Here is a 16,666-nt window from a genome sequence, read left to right on the forward strand (position 1 = left end):
AACCTCACATGCTCAGGCAGAGGTCTCGAGTTGCTTCTGCTTCCTCACCTGAGGTGGGACAGGCCAGCGATCTCTCTCCAGGCCTGCTACAAAAACAAAACGAGCAGGCACGTGGCAGGACCCGGAAGAAGCTGCCTGTGGTTCCTGTGGTTGCCAGAGGTTTGCCAACAGAGATAGCACTTGGGAGAAATTTCCCACAAGAATTATTTGACCAGAGGGATGATTTTTATAGCCTGTGATGGATCTTTCCAGGTATCTTGGAGCCACGGCAGGGTGCAGTCAGGGGTCCTCTGCTGCTCGCCGGGACTGCGTTCTATCACTTCCTTTTGTGTGTCTGCTGTGAGTAAAATCACACCTCGTTGTTTGACCCTACGCTCCCTGATCACTAGGACGGTGGGCATGTCCCTCGTCTTTCTGTTGGCATTCCCTCCTTTGGGAATGTGTCTGTCACTGTCCTGAGCCCCCTTCCTGCTGGCGACTTTCATACAAGTCCTTCACAGCGACAGGAAATAAATTTTTATTCTGTTCTCTTCCTTCTCCTTTAGTTTTCTAACTCTTCACTGACAGGCAATTAGAATATATAATACAGCCAGTATTTTCTGTCCCAGTTTCCTCTCTCTACTGTGATCCTCCCCATCCACTACACTTTCGACTAGGTTGTCCAGCCATCAGCCTCAGGGTTGGGAGAGAGGGGAGGAAGGACAGAGGGAGCATGGCCCTGTCCCAGACCTGCCTTGTCGGCGAGGAGGCAGCAAGTAACAAAACTATATCCTCGCTGCAGTTGTCATTTTAAAACTCAAAGGTTTTCAAATATAAAGTTATGGTGACTCAGCAATAAAAAAACCCCAAACATGTTAGGGTAGCCTCAAATAAATCCATCTTTCAATATTAATTCCTGGCTTACGGTCTATTTTTCCATTTCTTCAGTTCTCAAATACCACTTCCGTCCTGAGTATAAAAAACAGGCCTGAATTTGGAAAAAGAACACTCTGTGGCCAGTCAGCCGTGCAAGGTCCGGCCTAAGGCTACAGCTCATACTCTCTCTCACCTGGTGAGCCAGTGCCCCAGGTCAGGCCGGTGGGCCCACTGCACACCCGTCTGGTTTAGTGACCGCAGCAGCCGGCAGCAGGTAAGTATCACCCAGGGGCTTGCCATCGCCATCCACTTCTCCCAGCCTCTGAGCGTGTTAAGGGAAGTGGGGCTCTTAGACGCTCTGTGGGGCTCTAGCTCGTCATGGCCGATGCTCCCGTCCTGTAACGCTGGTGCAGTGTTGACAAACCCCCGCTCCCCGTGCGAGCATCGCCGGGGCTCACAGTCGTCGCCCAGAAAGCAGTTTCTGTAGATTTCGTGACACAGAGCCAGACACAGGGTGTTAACGAGGAAGTACCAGGTCTGGTGCTCTTCCTCGATGAAGCTGCTTGCGCCCAGACTCAGCACGTGGCCCATGGTCCCCAACAAGATAACAACATCCAACTCTGACCATCGTGAGTTTGGATGGGCCGGATTCTGTAAAAGGAAAATGCATTCCGTGAGGGAAACACACGAAAATTACACAAATCCCACCCCAGGCACTTAAAGTTCTTGCTCACAGAGCATAACCTGCTGTGACAGGCACTTGCGGCTCCTCACGCCCCCACCCACCCCCTGCTCTGCTCTGGAGGGACTGTCACCCTGGACTGCAAGTCCTAAGCTGAGTGACAAAGAGAACAAAGATACTTGGCCGCACACCGTCTGGGCAGTGCTGCAGCTCCGAGAGCTCCCCTACTGGCTCCTGGACCCAGCCCTCCTTGTATCCTCATCCTTTCCCTCAGGGCCTAGGCCTCCAGGGGTCACAGGCAGTTCCTGCTGCTTGAAACCAAAGAACCCCCAGGATATATGCAACCAAACCAGACATTTAATTTCTCCATGAATTTTCCAGAAATCCAGAAAGCTTTAATTAAAATGGTCAATTCCCTCGAAACAACAAAGTTGGCGTCATGGCACCAACCCTTCCATATGCCGAACGCGTTGAAGATTAAAGATCAGGACTCCGTGACTGTCATTTGACAACTTCTTAATGTTTCCTCTATTGGTCGTGCACAGCTTGTGTAAGACAGAAAGAGAGATACCAGGAACCCTAATTTAGGGCCTAGAGAACGAACGAAATGGCTTGAGGGAACGCTATGTTCTAATGGGGGAACAGAAGCGTGCTATGAACGACAACACGTCAGCTCCTCAGACACAGGCACACGGGGAAGGGCCTCTGATCACTCTGGGGGCCTGGAGTGACTTCCCTGGGTCCCTTAGGCTCCGGGCACCATGGACCAACCGTGGCTGCCCACCTCTGCTTCACCACACTGCTACCGTGATCACGAATATAGGTGTCAGAGGCCAAAGACCCTAAGAAATCTACAGGAAAACATCAGTCTTGAAAAGAAAACTGCACTTTACGAGGCAGGATGGACTCCTGAGGAGGGCAGGGTGAGGACAGGGTCCCAGCCTCCTGCTGACCTTTCTGGAAGGTCTAATGAGTTGACTCCTTCCTCTCTGAAATGTTCTTCCCTTGGCTGAGCTCAAACACTTTCTGAGAGATGTCTGATTCACACTGCACCACCAGTCAACTGCCCATTCATCTGTGACCAGCAGCCCATGTTTAGAGTCACAGGAACCCTGTGTTTACAACGAAGAAATGAGGCCTGTGACCTGGCAACACAGGTCTGAGGGTCTGAAGTCAGGATACTCAGACGTTGGCCCTCCTGAAGTGTGGGCTCCTCAACTCTGTCTGGTTACACACCAAGGGGTTTAACCAGTGTCTGATGAATGAAAGATCAGCTGAGATAAGAGAAAAAGGCCGATCCAGGAAGACAGCGTCCCCTGCGCGGGAGCCAGCCTTACCTTGCTCAGGAGCTTTCCGCTGGCAAACATCTTGGCAAGAGCAGACACAACCGCACAGAGCAGTGCGGAGATCAACACCATCACTCCACCTGCCATCAGCCATGAGAGGCCACAGAAATAGCAGGAACTCTCAGCTGAGGTGCACACAATGACGTGAAGAGCAGAAAGAACCAGAAACATCAGATAAAACAGCAGAGAAAACACAGGCGACCACAGAGGAACTTCCAATTCAGCCTTGCTGCTCAGTGCTTGCGGGATGCTGAGCAGGAGCAGGGTTAGAACCTGGCAGAGAAAAACAGCAGCAGTGTCCATGACTGATGGGCTCGGAGAGAACCGCTCAGAAAAAGCCTGCCTCCTGACCTTGTGCCAGCTGCTCAAACGTTGGAAACAGAAGAAGAAAGCCCAATAAGCACGGTTTGTAAAGAGCTGCCAAGAACGCACGCATACTCGACGCCTGGCAGTACTCTGGGCACGAGGGCACACCACGAGGGAGTTCAACGAGTAAAGAAACTGGTATTTTTCCACATTTAGGAACAAAAGTGTTTTATGCACTTGAAACTACAAAATTCTGGCTGAGTTATCAAATCAGTTTAACAGCCGAGCCGTGACTCCACACAAGCAGCCGTACCTCCAGAACCATGACGGTCCCCACCAGCATCGAGTAGATGTCGTACTGAGCCACCTGTCTGCTCAGGGATAGGCTCAGAGTCCTCAGGGCATCCAAGTACTGCCTGCGAACCTTGGTTCCCAGGTTGAACAGGACTTCCGAGGTATTTTCCTCCAAGTACAGTCTGATCCAGTTCCCATGCAACCTCTCTGCCATTTTAAACTGCTCAAACCCAGGCTCTACCAAGAAGAGGACAAGGTTACATTACAAATCACAGACAAGAGGATGCACCTGTCATTTCAAAGTATTCCATTATTCACACGCATACAGTGCGAGCATAAATTCTGAGACCTAATGGAGGTGAATTATTCCTTGGGGGGTGGCCAGCAACGCCTTCAGTAAAACTAACAGCTGATGATGCTCACGAATCCTCTGACATCCTGCCAGCCCGCCACAGCCCTAGGCACAAAGCAGCACCCAATAGGGACAGAAGCATGTGCCCCCCTGTCTCTACCTTTTACACCTGGTTTTGCCTCCTCCTCTTCCTCCCCCTTCTCTCCCGATCTCTCTCCACCCTTTTCTTCTTCTTTAATGTGCAATATAAAAACAACCCAGAAATGCGTTACATTATTAGGTCCTCGGTGTTAAAAATCTTTCCAGTGCTCACACACTGTGACGACCCATCTCTGACCTGTTTCCCTCTTTGCAAGTCCTCTCTGGAAAGGGACAGCAGTCCTGACCCCTCCTGCCACGATGCCGGGCTAGATGATCCTCCCCGACGCCAAGCTAGGCCGGCAGAACAGCTGCTCGGTGAAGCCCAGCCCCCACTGCTGCTGGCTCCCCCTCTGGGATGGCAGCAGCAGGCAGCTCAGCGTCAGGAAGTTGCCTTGCTCCCTTCTGGAGTTGGACCAGACCTACCGGTGACTCAACTCATCTGCAAAAGCAAGAACTTCCTTTCTGAGACTCCGTGGTATTTAACGTGCTCCTCCGACTTCCAGCAGAGCCATTCTAAGGTGGTCTAAACCATGCCTTTCAGGATTAGGGTTAAGGCTGCTATATGACCCTGAGCACAGCCCCGCCGCTGCTGCAGGCACCAGGTGACCAAGTGCTGATGGCAGGCATGACCCTAACCCTCAGATAGGGATGACTGCCATGCCCACTGCAGAGGGGAGGCACTCGGACACCAGCCCACAGGCTGGCAGGTGTGACGGCTGGGATCTAAACTCAATTAGTCTGGGTCCAGGATGGAAACCTTAATTGTTATACCCCCCTCCCCCGCACCTTGAAGTCACAGAGATGTGGGGGCACCGGTGTCTATACCCAGAATCACAGAGGCATGGGGCATGGGGCTATGCCTGCCTGGGGCTATGATCCAGCTGGGTTCTCACACGTGCATGGAAGTGCACATTGTGAAAAATGCTATGGAGGAAAGCGGGGGAACATGGGAGACTTTTGGTAACACTGAGGAAACTGAATGAAATCTGGGGTTGAGGGTGGGGAACAGTAAGGCCTGGTATTGAAGCTGAAGTGGAAGGTGGCCCAGGAATCCACCAGGTGATCAGTGGGGAAAAGCATCCATTCTGTGAGAGTAGCACATGCACACGTCTTGAGACGAGAAAAGCCTGGCCCACTGGAGTGAAAGGGGAGCGACCGGCAAGCTGTATCAGACTGGGCTGGATGTTAGGGGAGGCCTTGAAATCAATTCTGGCATCAGATACATACCCAGTTTTGTCTCAGGAAACACTGCTGACGTAGACAAAGGGCATCCCAGGGGCGTAAGGCCCAAGAATGCTTTCCCATTCCAGGGACTGGCCTAAGTCCATCTCACGGGCCTGCTTCCCGCCACGCCCACTGCAGTGCCTAATTCTCCCTACTTGCTACTCCTGAAATAAGCAAACAACCAGCGCTGTGGTTTTGTTTGGGGTTTTGCTGGTTGTTAGTGTAGGAAAAAGGACACACATTATCAATAACAAATTTGCAAAAGCTACCAAACCAGTTATTTTTGAAAACAAAGTAACCGCTGTCTCTAGTCGGGAATGAAATGTGCACAGAGCCGGCTTCACTTTCACCCAGATTTTCACACAGTTGCTCACTGGGGGCCTCTTCACTGACAGGGGCTGGCTCTCCAGCCATTCAGGACATCTGGCTCCCCACTAGTCCCTGCAGGGCTTGTCGTCCACCAGCAGCTCAAGGCCAGTCTACGTCTCAGCGCAAACTCATCAGCATCACCATACTTCCTAGTACTCCACTATCTCAAGTAGGAAAAGCTGCCAACATCACACTGAATGTCACCTCAAACTAGGAGTTGACTTCCTCTAAGTTCCCAAACCAGCCCCAGTCCCGGCACCAAACACGCTGTCCTTAATATACCTTGATGGCCAGATAAATCATACGAAAAGATGGTCGTGGGGTGATCTGGATCATTCCCACCAGAGTATCAATACCCCTTAGTTTTTCCCAGCTTAAAACTAGAAACAATATACCCTGTGTCGGCCTCCACCCACCTCAGACAACAGCCATTTCCACGCCCCAGGTCCTTCCCTGTCCCCACTCCAGCCTGGTTTTCTCCCAGTTCTCCATACGCACTGCTCCTGACAAAGCCACCGACAACCTCACCTGCTAGATGAACGGTCCAGTCTCAGTTCCTCACTTTAGCTTGCCTTAAGTAGCGCTCAACATAGCTGCTCACTCCTCCCTTCCTGAGTTTCTTAATTTACGTGACTTCCTCAACACCAACCCCCTCACCTGGCAAGCACCCTGCTTTGCAAACTTGCTCCTCCCACACCCTTCCCCGTTTCAGTAACGGTCACTCCATTCTTCCACTGTTCTAATGAAAACCCCAAGCTGTTCCTTATGCCTCTGGTTCATCTGCACCTTATATCCAGCGCATCACCAAATCCTGCTTGCACTACCTTCAAAATATATCCAGGATACAGCCATTTGTTCTGGATTGCACTGCCACTGCCTGGGCCCTCACACCACCTCTCACTGGGGCACTGAAGCAGCCTTCGGACTCTCCTACCACACAAGGCAGAGCCTTCCACCCGGGCACCTGAGAGAGCCTTTGAGAGCCTTTGAAAATGCAGCTTGAAGATTTCAGACTCTGCACGAACGGCTGCATGGGCCCCCCATCTAGCTCATCAAGAGCTTCTCCAGGGCCTAGAAGGCCTTCCTATCCCTCTGACCTCATCTCTTTCTGCCTTGCCCCAGTTCGCCCTGCTCCAGCCACTCCGTCCCCCTGGTCCTCCCTTGAAGGTGCAGGCAGGTCCCCACTGCAGAACCCTGCATCTGCCACACATTCTCTCCCGGTGTCAAAGGCCAGGCCTGCCCCGACAGCCCTCATCCACCTGCATTCTCCATCCCTTCCCCCATACAGCCTTTTCCTAAGGCACTCCTCACCATCCTACTGCTACTTCTCCTCTGGAAGGTAAGCTCCATGAGGGCAGAGCCCTTGTGACTCCAGTGCTTGTAATAGTCCCCAGCCAAACAGGAACTTAGTGAAAAAATTCCATATTTGTTGAATGCAAGAACTTGATATAGATAACTGTATCTGTGGGTGTTGCTAATGGTGCTCATCAGGGTTCTAATAAAACAGAAGCACAAAGACTGATGACCTACACACAACAGAGGAAACACCAGGTGTAGTGGAAACATTGTCTATTAACTGAGTTACCTTTTTTGTATGATGGCACGTTCTCTTGCAACAATTTGCTGAGCTGCACTGCATTTAAATGTAAAAACCTCAACTGTTCTCTCACTGGTCTCCCTTCTATGGAGGGGAACAGGAGACTACCAACGCTGTTCTCTGGAATCGGCAGACCAAGGCCTATTGCTAAGGTTGCAGCCAAGTCAGTCTGTTGAACATGCTTTGGATGTCTGATGTCACCTAGAGAAAAGAAAACGGTTTGAGTGATGGCCTCTCAGATGTATGAGATAGTAGTCATTCCCTAAACCTTTTTTTTTTTAATTTATTTTAGAGAGAGTGAGCACATGCAGTCTTGTGTGCATCGGAGAGGGGCAGAGGGAGAGAGAGGGAGAGGGAGGGAGGGAGGGAGGAAGGGAGAGAGGGAGAGAGAGAGAGAGAGAGAGAGAGAGAGAGAGAGAATCTTAAGCAGGCTCCACACCCAGTGCGGAGCCTGACATGGGGCTCGATCTCAGAACTGAGAGATCATGACCTGAGCTGAAATCAAGAGTTGGGACACTTACCTGACTGAGCCACCCAGGCACCCCCATTCCCTTGACCTTCTACAACCGATTATCCATCTCTTTGAGCCATTCTATGCAGATTCATACAGAAAGCACTTTCCTGGTTCTTATGTCAATAAATTACTAAATACTCATCCCGTGTGGGCATGGTGCCTTCCCCAAAGTAGCGTATGATATGTAGGAGGGATACCAACACAAGAAACAGTACCGCCTGAGTTTTAGAGCCCGGGATACGCACGGAGACAGCAGGTAGCTCTGTACATGCTGAGGGATGGTCACTTTGGTGAGGTCAACAGTCAACCTCCAGAACAAGGGTGACAGCAGGATGTATGGCAGCCCTACCCTGTGGATTCAGAGAGGCCCACACAGCACTGAGATATGGACAGACTTTTCAGCAGCTCCTGAGCAGTAGAAGGCACCTGTGCTGGGGAGCTCGGAGCAAGGGTGGATTGAGCTAGGCCTAGTTCTCTAACCAGCTCCAACAAGCAAGACGTCTGCCTACTGGTGGCCTGAGCAATTGAAGAGCTTCAGGCCCCGGTAACAGCCTGCCTTGCTACTAACTTTGCAGAGGAAATGGGTGTGACATCGGGACACTGGGCTCAGGCTCCTGCTTTGCCACTATCCAGCCGACGCCTTGGGTGAGAAGTCAACACAGTCAGACTGTTCTCATCTGTAAAGAGAATACCCAGCCCCCACCCCCCAGAAACCACAATGAAGGTCTGAGGCGGACTGAGGGGGCGACCAGGGAAGTCCACCCAGGAGAGGTAGGTGGTGCTTGGTGGGAGTACCTCAGACACTGTAGTGTGGGTTTGCAGAGGTTTTACTCTCATTGTGGTACTTTTGGTTGTATAGAATTTTTCTTTTTGATTTGGTCAAATATATTAATCTTTTCTTTTTTTTTTTTTAATTTTTTTTTTCAACGTTTATTCATTTTTGGGACAGAGAGAGACAGAGCATGAACGGGGGAGGGGCAGAGAGAGAGGGAGACACAGAATCGGAAACAGGCTCCAGGCTCTGAGCCATCAGCCCAGAGCCTGACGCGGGGCTCGAACTCACGGACCGCGAGATCGTGACCTGGCTGAAGTAGGACGCTTAACCGACTGCGCCACCCAGGCGCCCCTATATTAATCTTTTCTTGACCAACCCTCCACTGATGGCTTCTGGGTTATACTTAGAAAGAACTAACTACGCCAATTTTTTCATTTGTTTTTCTTCTAGTATTTTCTTATATTAAGTGCTTTGATCTGAAGCAAAACAAAACCCAAAAGAAAAATCCCACCTTAAATTGATTTTGGTGCTGATATTGGTGGTGGTGCCAGTGCTATTCTGAGATTACTCTGGGTCATTATGTGATACTCATCTCCAGGGTCGTTGACAACCAGGATTCTAAGCTTAGGAGGAAAACAGAAAAGACGTAGGGCCTAATACTTTCATTTTACAGTAATGAATGTGAATTGCAAGTATCAATACAAACTCAAGATCATTTTTATCTTAAAAAGATTTCCTTGCTTTGTCCAGAAATGAAAAATAAGCCAGTATCCAGACAGTGGTCCTCAAAGATCCCTGTCCACTGAACAGAACTAGGGAATCCTGGAAAAGCAGCCGATTGATTCCAGGTCCAGGGAAGGAACTGTGCAATGGGAGGCTGGAACCCTTTTCAGACTGGAGAGCAACAGAACTCTCAGAGAGACTAAGGTGTTTGAGACCTCAAGGCTGGAAGGACTCAGGAGCTAATCTGAATCAGAGGCTCCTACTGGCCAAAGATGGCACAATTTGAGTATTAAAAAGAATATTACTTATAGGGAATTGAAACAAAATATGCTTAGATCCATGGGTTCACAATGCTACTAAACAACAACAACAACAACACAAAACCCTAACTGGTCACAGATGAAGTGTGCTAGTGAATCATAGTGAACTAAATCGTTGGTCTGAAACTGGTAAATAAGTGGGAAGAATAACTCATCATTAATCCCATCTCTGTTATATAAATGGTACCGGTAGGTAAGCAAAAGTAGACTGGGGAAGATTCTCCTTACAGAATGATTCAGGCTAGTTAATGAAGAATTACACAATTGAGATATCACTGTTTGCCACCTCCAGTGAATTACTGGCCCTAGTTGGTCATCAGTGGCTACTGGCTTCACAATACAGCGAACAGTCAGACGCTGTGTGCTTCCTGCTGGAAACAGCCTTATGAAAACCAGCCAACGGGATCTGAAGCTGCCTCCTGGTCAGACAGGGTTCACAGAGGATATGCTAGCAGACAGTGCAGAGAGAGACTTCCCAGGACAAATAGCCACACTTCTTCAACAAATAAACTGTGGGAAAATAAAAGAGGATGGAGCGGGGACCTATAGATGGAAGAGAGTGTAAAGGGTTACATCAACCAATCTCAGTGCGTGGATCTTACTGGTATCTCAGCTCAAACAACCAAAGAGGGAGACCGACGTTGGAGATTTGAACACTGACCATTTGATGAATTAAGGACTTAATGCTGTATTTTAAACGTGCTACATTAAGAAAGTAAGAGCACACATCTTCTAGAGACCTACTTCCAAGCAAGAAAGGAGAGGAAAGTGAGCGAGGAGGACGGAAGATGTAAGATTGGCTGTAACGGCCCGTGAACACTGAAACTGGGTGGCGGGCTTTACCTACTTTTGCAGGTCTGAAAACTCACATAATAAAGAGTGTTTCAAAAAAAGATTGAAATGTTTTGATCTGGGATTTACACAGGTTTAAAGAATGAGGTAGATTCCTAGCATAATTTTTTTTTTTTCTAGAAGGTCATGACATCACTTCTGGAATGCCTTGTCTTTTCTCCACTGCTGTGAAATGCCACTTTTGTCACTGAATGCAATGCTACTGGGGTCTACTTTTCATCTCTTGATTTTGCTCCATTGATTAGTGTGACTAGCTCTTGCCAGCAATATTTTGATAACTGCAATTCTGTAATACTAACACAAGGCGGATCACATTACAGAGTGGGTTTTATCTCATGGAAGAAGGAAACACATTTCAGAAAATCATTCTCCCCCTCCAGCAGCCAGGCCTTCTCCCACCTGCCTCATGTCCACTGGCCCCAGCAACATGCTCTGTACAGCTAAGCCACCTTGCACACATTCAGTCAGCAAATACTGACAGCCACGATGTGCCAGTATTCCAGGCTGGAGGGACAGAATATGAAAGAGCAGGCAAAGTCCCTCCCTGTCTTCATGGAGTTTACACCCTGGTAGCAGGAGGGAGACAAAACATACCTGCTCTGCCCTACATGGAAGTGAAGCACAAGCATGATCTCCTTCTGGGACCCCCTGACCCTGGATGGACCCAGATCTGTGCTTCTCTTTATTGGGAGGTTGGAACTCTGGGGGTGGACAGTAGCAGGCTGGGGGTGTATGAAATCACATGGCACACAATCCCAAAGTGCTTATCTTTCAGATCAATAAACGCCTTAAGATTTTTTTTTTTACCTTTTTTTAACGTTTATTTATTTTTAAGAGACAGAGAGAGACAGTGTGAGCAGGGGAGGGGCAGAGAAAGAGGGAGTGACAGAATCTGAAGCAGGCTCCAGGCTCCGAGCTGTCAGCACAGAGCCTGACGCGGGGCTCGAACTCACGAACCATGAGGAAGATTTTTTTTTTTTTTTTATTATTAAAACAAGCAACAAAAGTGTACATGAATTTGTAGGCTAAAAATAAGCCTGCAAAGACCTATGAGGAATGGTGGCATGGGGAGTTCTGTGGGTCAGCTTGCCAGGAGAACAAGCATAACTGGTAAAGAGCATAAAAACCACCAGCAGCACAATGACTTACAGCCTCCGGAAACCATCTGGGGGCATACGGCAAATACAGAAACCTTTGTTCAAGAAAATCTAAAGCTTGGTAAGAACGGGAGAGTGTGAGGCCCTTGAGGAACCATGACCCACTCTCTCCCTGCCCCCCCACCTGCAGCTCCGCGGGACACAGACTACTCTGAGAGGGTGCACTGAAGAACACAGGGCTCCCTCTCCCCCCGGGGCCCTGTGGAGCGCTCTGTGCTCTCCCTGCAAGGAACAGGCTGCCGGCATTACTCATCCTCCTCAGCCGTGTAGTGCACACCCTCAACAGCAGTTGAGCGGCTGGGAGCTACCTTTTCCTGCCCAGCCTCACCCAGAATTTCTATGCAAGACATAAAAGGCCAACAGCACTGGGGCCCACTCACCCTTACACCAGTCTTGCCGGGTGGAGGCTGCCCCCAGAAGAGGCTAGCAGAAAGAGCAGAGGCTACTACACAGAGCCCCCAAGAGAAGGGGACTGTCGTTACCACCCGTAACTAGCAACCGTGGCTCAGAGAAACTGCCCAGGGCAGGCCACAAAACAGAGCAAAACTCCCCACAAAAGAACTGACTTTGTTTGGAACAGAAGGTGGTGAATTCACACCTAGGAATGCTCTTTAAAACAATGGAGACTTTGGAGGTGGGCAGCTGAGAGGAGACTGGCAGCTTCGTGACCGCCACAGGCCAGCTGAGTGCTCAGAGAGAGGAGGGCCTGGGGAGAAGACAGCAAGAAGGCTCAGAACCGCCTCAGAGAATGGCCTCAGAAACAACCCTTCAAAGGGGCTCAAATGGGCGATCGGATTGTGAAGCACATTTCTCACAAACTGTTGAAAATACGGCAGTCAGCTGGCAGTGAGTGGAGCCTGACAGCTGGGTGTGACAGCAACAGAGCGCCACTGAGTCTGCGGTCACCCCAGCGCTGCTGTCCCCGCACAGGAGCAACAGCAGACTTCACGCTGTGGGAGATGACCTCACTGAAGCGGTCAAGCCACGGCACTCAGTAAATAAGCCAGGAAACGATGATGAAGACAGGCCTGGGCTGGGGGTGGGCAGGCCTGCAGCATCCAGAGGTGCCACAATATATTATTTGAGATGTTCAGTTTCATTGAAAACTGTGAGGAATTATGCAAAGAAACAGGAAAGTAAAACCCAGAAGGAAAAGCAACAGAACCTCCCAGGGAAGGGCCCAGATGCTGGAGGTAACCGACTGTCTTTTAAGTAGCCACAATAAATATGCACAAAGAGCTCCAGGAAACTACGCATAAACAAGTAAAGGAAGGTCTGACGACGATGTTGTCATCAAATAGTGATTATCAACGAAGAAACAGAAATTATACAGAAAAGAACCAAATGGAAAGTGTGAAAATGAAAAATATAGTAACTGAAACGAAAAATTCACCATAGTTGAATAGCAGATTTTGAACTGGCAGAAGAATCACCAAATTTAAAGTCAAATTGATAAAAAAATATACAATCTGAAAAACAGAAAAATTCCCAAATTTGATGAGAACTATTCATCTACACATCCAAGAGCCCCAATGAACTCCAAGTTGCATAAACACAAAACATGCATAGCATAATAAGAGTGTGGGAGGCGCTGGGTGGCTCAGTCGGTTAAGCGTTCGACTTAAGCTCAGGTCACAATCTCATGGTCTGTGAGTTCGAACCCCACATTGGGCTCTTTGCTGTCAGCATGGAGCCTGCTTTGGATCCTCTGTCTCCCTCTCTCTCTGCCCCTCCCCTGCTCGCTCTCTCTCTCTCTCTCTCCCTCCCTGCCTCAAAAATAGCTAAGCATTAAAAAAAATTAAAAAAAAAAATTCTGAAAGACGAGAAGGGAAGCCCAGGTAGACTGGGATGATGTGTCATCCAAAACTGTGGAGGCCAGAAGGCAGTGGGATAGCATATCCAAAGTACTGGAAGAGAAAAGAATGGTCAGCTAAGAGTCTTACATCCAGCAAAACTATCTTTCAAAAATGAAGGCAACATAAAGACACCCAGGGTAAAAACAACAACAACAACAACAACAACAAAAACAAAATAAAAAAGAAACTATTAATTGCTAGCAAACCTGGATTATAAGAAATACTAAAGGAAGTTCTTTAGGCTGAAAGCAAGTGACTCCATGGTTAATTTTGATCCATAAAAGAAGCAAAGAGCATCAGTAAAAGTAATTATACAATTATAGAACACATAAAAACGTATTTACCTTCTTACTAAATTAAAAAACTATTATATAAAATACATATACAGTTATGTCTTCAGTTTGTAACGTGTAAAAATATAACATATTTGACAATAACAGCACAGAGGAGGGACATAGGGGCAAAGCTGTATTGGCAAAAGAAAACAACACCATATGAAAACATCTGTGCACACAACTACTTTCCAAATGTTTACAGTAACATTATTTCTAACAGCTGAGAAGTGGAAACAACCCATGTATCTATCAGCTAATGCACGGATACACAATGTGGTCTATCCGCACAACAATGTAGCCAAACAGAGGAGTGAAGTCCTGACACCCGATACAACTGTGGAAGAACCTTGAAAACATCATGCTCAGTAATCAACAGCCACTCACACAGGGCCCGGTACTACAGGGTCCATGTACATGAATGTCCAGAAGAGGCAAATCTATACAGGTGGAAAAAAGATCAGCGGCCGTGTAAGGGCAGTGCTGGGGGCAGGGGGGCTGGACATGCACTGTCCTAAAATTAATACTGACTCTGAGCGAACTAGATACAGCGCAGTCCTGGCTCATAAAATCAGCATAATGAGACTACATTCCGGAAACAAATGTACAGATAACAAAAAGCTTGCAACCCACCCACCGCTGGCGCTGCGGTCAGTTATCAGGCATCCTGCGCATGCAGCTGCCCTGGCTGCTCCTGGCTCTGAAGACGCAGCCAGGCCTCCCAAGGAGATTCTTAAATGCCCACCTTGAAGACGAAACTTCAACGCTGTAGTTCAACAATAACCTAACAACGCACAATACAAACCACCCACTTGGTTGTCTCTCTTCCTCCCCACACTACGAGGCCCCTGAGGGTGAAGGCTGCCCACAGTGTCCGGCGCAGTGCCTGGCCCACCACAGGTACTCAGCGTACCTCCACTGGATGGATGAGTGGAAAGACTGTTTCTGGCATGGGCTCTCACTCAGGTATAGGGGAGCCACACAGGACCCTGCTTTGGGTACACAGTGTGGGAAAGTCAGGTGTAGGAAGTTGGTGCTCTGGTGAGTAGAGCCTTCACTGGAAGGCAGGCAAGACACCTAGAATGGAAAGGCCCAGGTCACAAGAGCCAAGGACTTATATTTTAGGGGTCAGATGTCCGAGGGGAGAAAGCACTATTAAAAGACAGAAGGAAGTCAGTGGAGTTCTGCTCCAACCAATCCTCAAGCAAGTGGAAGATTCATTCATTCAACAATTCTTTTTGGCACTGATCATATACCAGGCAATGTTTAGGCCCAAGGCAGGCATGTACCAATGAACAAAATAGACTAGGTCATGCCCGACTATAGCTGAAGTGCAGAGAGGAGGCAGATATTACACGCGTCACATCTAAGTCTTTAATTACAATCTAAGCAAAGAATGATGGAAGGATGCACAGAATGCTGTGAAAAATGAACAGAGGGAAGGCAATTTAGTCTCGTGGATGAGCAACTGATGTCAGATGAAACCAAGGATGACTGGATCTGATGTGGCGACAGAGTCGGGGGCATGTGGGGAAGAGCTTGTCACTTGGAGGACCCATGGGAAGGGCAGAGGCCAGGACATAGTGAATAGTGATGAATATGGCTCAGGATGAAGCTGTGAGGTAGGAAAGAAACCTCACGTAGGACTTACTTGACCCAAAGTTTAGCTACTGAAAGGTTTTATGTACGGGAGATCGGGGATGGTCTGGAATGTGGGGAGCAAGGCAGAAGGAGGGTGAAGAGAGACACCTAGGTTTCCGATTGGAAGAATCACACGAGGGTGCCATTTGCTGGCAGAGCAACATGAGAGGGCAGATTAGGATGTGAAGCTGTCGTATTTGCTCTACCTGTGGGAGACCCAAGTGGAGGTGTCAGACAGGCAGCTGAGTAGACAGTCTGGAGGCTGGAGATCAGAGAAGAAAGACAGCTGACTAGACACCAACGTGAGAGTTAGGAGGAAAACCAGACAAATGGGAGGTCCCAGAACTAGGGGTCAGAAGTGCCAAATGGTATGGAAGGATTGCGTGCAAGGAAGCCAGAGTGTTCAACTCAGAAATACCTGGTGGGCGAAGGTGAGCGTGCGGTAAAGCGAGGAGGCAGAGGCCAGCCTCAAGTGCAGGGTGAGGGAGGGCAGATGGCTGTGAAGCAGGCCGGCCCGCACGGGTCAGAGCTGCCCGTGTGTGTTTGGGGTGGAGAGTTGGGTGTCTCAATGCTGAAAGATGGGCCCTCAGGTAGTCCCGCTCTGACCCTTAATAGTTTCCAAAGATGGATAGTTTATAAAAATTTTAATTACTGGGGCGCCTGGGTGGCGCAGTCGGTTAAGCGTCCGACTTCAGCCAGGTCACGATCTCGCGGTCCGTGAGTTTGAGCCCCGCGTCGGGCTCTGGGCTGATGGCTCGGAGCCTGGAGCCTGCTTCTGATTCTGTGTCTCCCTCTCTCTCTGACCCTCCCCCTATTCATGCTCTGTCTCTCTCTGTCTCAAAAAAAATAAACGTTAAAAAAAAAAAATTGGGGGCGCCTGGGTGGCGCAGTCGGTTAAGCGTCCGACTTCAGCCAGGTCACGATCTCGCGGTCCATGAGTTCGAGCCCCGCGTCGGGCTCTGGGCTGATGGCTCAGAGCCTGGAGCCTGTTTCCGATTCTGTGTCTCCCTCTCTCTCTGCCCCTCCCCCGTTCATGCTCTGTTTCTCTCTGTCCCAAAAATAAAATAAAAAACGTTGAAAAAAATAAATAAATAAATAAATTTTAATTACTAAAGTCTCTTTCTTTTAGTTCATATATGTGTTCAGATGTCTCCAAGCTGGTGGTAATTTTTATTAACACCTCCAGATATTCAGGCAGTGACATTCATACAACAAAATTTCCACAAGAAATGTCTGCATTATAAGAATTGGGGTAAGAAATGTAAACTCCAAACCCTGGCTGCACCCTGTCCCACTACTTCTCATCTTCACATTGCTCAGGGTATTTCAA

General features: G+C 48.9%; 1 protein-coding gene across 8 annotated transcripts in view; it reads right to left on the reverse strand.

The window, feature by feature from the left end:
• PIGG (phosphatidylinositol glycan anchor biosynthesis class G) overlaps positions 1 to 16,666 on the reverse strand; it is a 43,641-nt gene that overhangs the window by 13,453 nt on the left and 13,522 nt on the right. For 6 of the 8 annotated variants that reach the window (XM_047094180.1, XM_047094178.1, XM_047094179.1 and 3 more), the window contains 4 exons: positions 7,155 to 7,367; positions 3,503 to 3,720; positions 2,875 to 3,156; positions 1,049 to 1,506 (listed from right to left, as the gene is read on the reverse strand). In XM_047094180.1, coding sequence (XP_046950136.1) covers positions 1,049 to 1,506; positions 2,875 to 3,156; positions 3,503 to 3,720; positions 7,155 to 7,367 — 1,171 coding nt within the window. Of the gene's footprint in view, positions 1 to 1,048; positions 1,507 to 2,874; positions 3,157 to 3,502; positions 3,721 to 7,154; positions 7,368 to 16,666 lie in introns of those variants that run through there. The other 2 variants (XM_047094181.1, XM_047094185.1) reach the window with 2 other exon arrangements.

Source organism: Lynx rufus, unplaced genomic scaffold (assembly GCF_022079265.1).
Source record: "Lynx rufus isolate CCGP_SWC_20201006 ecotype Redwood Valley unplaced genomic scaffold, mLynRuf1.p SCAF_38, whole genome shotgun sequence".
In the NCBI taxonomy this organism is placed as follows: domain Eukaryota; kingdom Metazoa; phylum Chordata; class Mammalia; order Carnivora; family Felidae; genus Lynx; species Lynx rufus.